Source organism: Suricata suricatta, chromosome 12 (genome assembly GCF_006229205.1).
Source record: "Suricata suricatta isolate VVHF042 chromosome 12, meerkat_22Aug2017_6uvM2_HiC, whole genome shotgun sequence".
NCBI classification, from domain to species: Eukaryota; Metazoa; Chordata; class Mammalia; order Carnivora; family Herpestidae; genus Suricata; species Suricata suricatta.
In genome coordinates this window covers 409,519-413,683 of record NC_043711.1, presented here as the reverse complement: position 1 = coordinate 413,683, position 4,165 = coordinate 409,519, and the positions used below count along the sequence as shown (strand labels likewise).

The 4,165-nt window shown below is 64.5% G+C and overlaps 1 protein-coding gene across 1 annotated transcript in view; it reads right to left on the bottom strand.

The window, feature by feature from the left end:
- KISS1R (KISS1 receptor) overlaps positions 1 to 1,862 on the bottom strand; it is a 3,281-nt gene extending 1,419 nt beyond the window's left edge. Inside the window, exons 1-3 of the mRNA XM_029917684.1 lie at positions 1,482 to 1,862; positions 609 to 733; positions 40 to 175 (exon numbers count right to left, since the gene is read on the bottom strand). Coding sequence (XP_029773544.1) covers positions 40 to 175; positions 609 to 733; positions 1,482 to 1,725 — 505 coding nt within the window. The 5' untranslated portion in view covers positions 1,726 to 1,862. The remainder of the gene's footprint in view (positions 1 to 39; positions 176 to 608; positions 734 to 1,481) is intronic.
- Between the last annotated feature and the right edge of the window lie 2,303 nt (positions 1,863 to 4,165).

The window sequence follows — 4,165 nt, the reverse complement described above, 5'->3', positions numbered from 1 at the left end:
TCGCCCTCCCGCCCCGCGCCGCCCTCGCGCCGCACTCACCCGCCCAGATGCCGAGGCTGACCGCCAGGGCCAGGCGCGGTGTGCGGCGGTGCAGGGCGCGCAGCGGGAACACGGTCACGTACCAGCGGTCCACGCTCATGGCCGTCAGGGTGGCGCACGTGGCCTGCACCGAGACCTAGGGGGCCGAGAACGGACGTTTCATCCCATACGCAGCGCGGGGCCTGCCCCGTCTGCGACCACCCTGCGGGTCCCCCCACGTGTCCAAACACCCAGGCACAAACGGGACATGTCGTGGGAGGGTCTCCAGGGGCCGCAGGCCGAGGGGCAGAAGAGGGGGATACCAGAGAAGACCCCAGGATGATTAGGTCAGACGGGGCCGTCAGGGGTCCGCTGAGACAGGGAGAAGCAGAGCCATCCTAGGCTGGCGGGATAGGCGGGGCAAGAAGGCGCAGGGCCGGGTGGTCCTGTCTATGCCCACCCCCACGACCCCCATCCCTGTCTACAGCTCTCGCGTTTACGGGGTCCTCCTTCCACTCTGCAGGTCCAGGCTCCGCCTCCTTCCCGGCCCCGCCCACACCCAGCCGCGGCCCCTCCCCCAGCCCGCGCACCTGCTGCATGTAGTTGACGAACTTGCACATGAAGTCGCCCAGCACCCAAGCGGGTAGCGGGTAGAGCAGGGCCGTGAAGGGCACGCAGCACAACAGGAAGGTCACGTCCGTGGCCGCCAGGTTGGCTGCAGGCGGGGAGCACGCGGGGCCTCAGCACTCGACGGCCCGGTCCAGCTCCCCACCCCCCCCACCCCCTGTCCTTGCCTTTCTCTGAGTAACCTGCAGGAGCGCTGGAAGATTTCCCGAAGTCCTTCGGCTGAGAAATTGGGGCGCCCAACAGGTCCCCACTTTTCCATGTCACACATCCCCTCAGTACGGGCTTCGTGGCCATTAGAGCGACAGTCCGCCCTGCTCCCCGCTGTCCGAGCTGGGCAGGCCCCTGGCCCTCTGAACTGGTGCCCCCGTCCGCAAGCTGGGGGCCGTGGTGCTGGCCCAACAGCCGGCAGAGAACAGAGAGAGCTGAACGCTCACCTGCGCCGGGAGGTCAGCCCGGCGCACAAGTGCGTGAACCGAGCCCTTCGGCGGCGCGAGGGCCGCCAGCCGGGATCCCGCGGCCTCGCCACGGCCCCTCTGCCTACTTTCCTCGTTCGCAGGACTTGGTGCCGCAAAAACCACGCTTTAGTCAGACACCTTCTCAGGGGCAGGGCCGAGCTCCCCGTGGGCCAGTGTCCAGCCTCCCTTTGAGCCACTCCGCAGAGTTCTCGAGCTCTAGCCCGAGATCAGGGACAGTGGGGGCAGGACCCGCTCCGTGCACGGGGGGGGGGGGGGTGTCACGTCCGGAAGAGCACAACGCGCGCTAGGAGGCCCCCGGCCCCTCTGCTCTCGCGGGCACCCCCGGAGTGGCCCGCAGGTCCGCAGCGCCCCGGCTCTCACCTATGTAAAAGTTGGTCACCGTCCGCATCTGCTTGTGGCGGCAGATGACGAAAAGGACCAGAGAGTTCCCCGCCAGGCCGAGCAGCATCAGCGCGGCGAAGAGGAGCGGCACCAGCCAGGCGTCCACGGGCCGCGGCGCGGGGGCCCGGCCGTCCGAGGCGTTGGCGCCACAGCCCGAGCAGACCGTGGCGTTGGCCGGTGCCCACCAGGACGCGTTGGGCGCCGACGTGGCCCCGGCGCGCATGGCTTCGCTGCCCTCTTCCTCCTGGCCGCCCACCGGATTGCCAGGGGTCGCGGCGGCGACCCTACTCCTCGCTGCCCGCTGGGGACGCGCCCACGAAGCCTGGGGAGGGTCTCAGCTGGAGGCCACCGGACCTGCAAGGTGACTCCGCCGGGCTGGGAGGCTTCTCTGGTCCGGAGGCAACAGCCCCGACTTTATACCACCCGGCGCCCCGGGGTCCCCGCCTTCCCGCGGCTCCAGCGGCCGCTGGCCACGCCCTCCCCTGCGGGCCCTCCGCTGCAGCCCCGCGCCCCGCTCCCTCTCTCCCTCCTCCCCTTGCACTGTCCGCCCGAGAGCACCGGAGGGGACAGGCTGGAGGTGGGGCTTGGGGGGCCGGGGGAGGGGGAGGCTGCGTGGAGGTTGCTGTGGACCCTAGAGGGGCGATCCTAACGGGGGGGGGGCGGGGAGGGAATGTGGAGACCCAGGAACCACAAGCAGCGGGGACAATACCAGACACCAGAGAAGGCGCTGTTAGCCGTACTGACTCCGACCTTCCCCGTGGCTGGCACTCCAGGTGGGTGAGCCCTGGCTGGCGGGGAGGCCAGCCCCCATCAGAGGCTTCCAGAAGGGGCCCCAGAGAGCCATGGAGCTCAGAGCAGGGCAGGGCTGCGGAACCTGGCGGTTAGAAGAGATCCGTTCTTTTTAATATATTCTTTTGATGTTTATTTAATTTTGAGAGAGAGAGACAGAATCTGAAACAGGATCCAGGCTCTAAGCTGTCAACGCAGAGCTTGATGTGGGGCTCAAACCCATGAACTGCGAGATCATGATCTGAGCCAAAGTCAGTTGCTTAACTGGTCTGAGCCGCCCAGGGGCCCCTAGAAGATACCTCTCCTTAAAGCGTATGGCCTGCTGGGACTCCGTTGCTGGAGGTGGGGGCTCTGCCTCCTGCCTGACTGGCAGCTGGCAGCACTGGGGGCGTGGGCACCTGTGCCCCTGGGGGTAGGAACCAGGTGGAGGGCAGTCTGCTAGGACACGGGCACCCAGGGTGTACCGCAGACACTACCCACGAGGCGTGCCCATCATGGAGCGCGGCGCCAGAGAAAGAGAGGGGGCGGTGGGGGGGGGCCTTGAAGCTGGTCAGACATCCCCAGGGGGTGCACACAGCCTGGGACAGGGTGCCCTCTCTGTTCACCCGCTTTCTGCCTTCAGGATGTCTTGACCACGGCCTAGACGGTCAGGAAAGGAAGACAGATTCCTTGGGGTGGGAGTGAGGAGCAGGTCAGGATGAGCAGACAAGGTGCTAGGACAGAGGGACTGTTGGGGGGGCACCTGGCAGGTGGCTGGACCTCAGCGGTGGGGGCTGTGGGGGGACCGCGGCGGAAGGCCCAGGCGGGTGGCAGGAGCACGGCACCCAGGTTCCCAGGAATGAGACCCCAGAAGCAGGGGGAGGCCCCTGCAGCATGCTCTAGAGTTTGCACATTTATTTACAGTTAGTCCGCGGGCGGGGGCGGGAGCCAAGCTCCCCCTCCCCCCCTCCAGAACCCCTGCTGACACTCCCCCCCTACCCCCCTCATGCCTTCTGTCTGGATTTGTATCACCTTTGATTTCTTTTGCCTGTCTTCATATTTATCCATATGATGTCACACAGTACGTGCTTTTGAGGGTCTTTAGCAGCCCCCTCCCCGTACCTTCCAACTCTGTTTGTTAAAGTGATCGGACATTTGTCCTGCACTGTTTCCAACAGGCTGCATGCCGCGGGCTGTCCCCTTTGGTGACTCTTCATGTGGTCCTAGTTCCCAGTCTCGTAGACGGAAGGGTGGATTCCACAAGAAGTTTGGTTCTCTGCTCCCAACCCTCCCACAGCTCCCCCTGCCTCTGAACAAACCCCAGACCTGCCATCACAAGACCGCTGGGCTCACGGGTCCACCCTTGGCCCTCTGCCTCCATCCCCCTCATGCTCACTCATCACCCTGCTCTGGTCGCTCTGGAGACCTCAGGGCCTTTGCACTGGCTGTCCTCTCTGCCTGACACCTTGCAGCCTGCCAGTCCCTCTCCCGGAGAGCTCCTCTTTCCTGCTCCTCTCTGTGGGGCAGGGGTCTGCCTTGGCCATTGCTGCATCCCCAGAGCCCATCGCTGGGCCCTGCCAACAGTGGACATTTGTTGAATGAACAAATCGTTAGAGGTGAAAGGAGGTGGAAATTGATGTCCTATATAAACATTTTTTATATGTTTTTAATGCTTGTTTATTTTTGAGAGAGAGAGAGAGAGAGACAGCATGAGCAGGGGAGCAGGGGAGGGGCAGAGAGAGGGAGACACAGAATTGGAAGCAGCTCCAGACTCGGCTGTCAGCACAGAGCCCAATGCTGGGCTCAAACCCACAGACGGTGAGATCATGAACTGAGCCCAAGTTGGATAGTAAACTGACTGGACCACTCAGGCGCCCCGACTCCTATATATATAT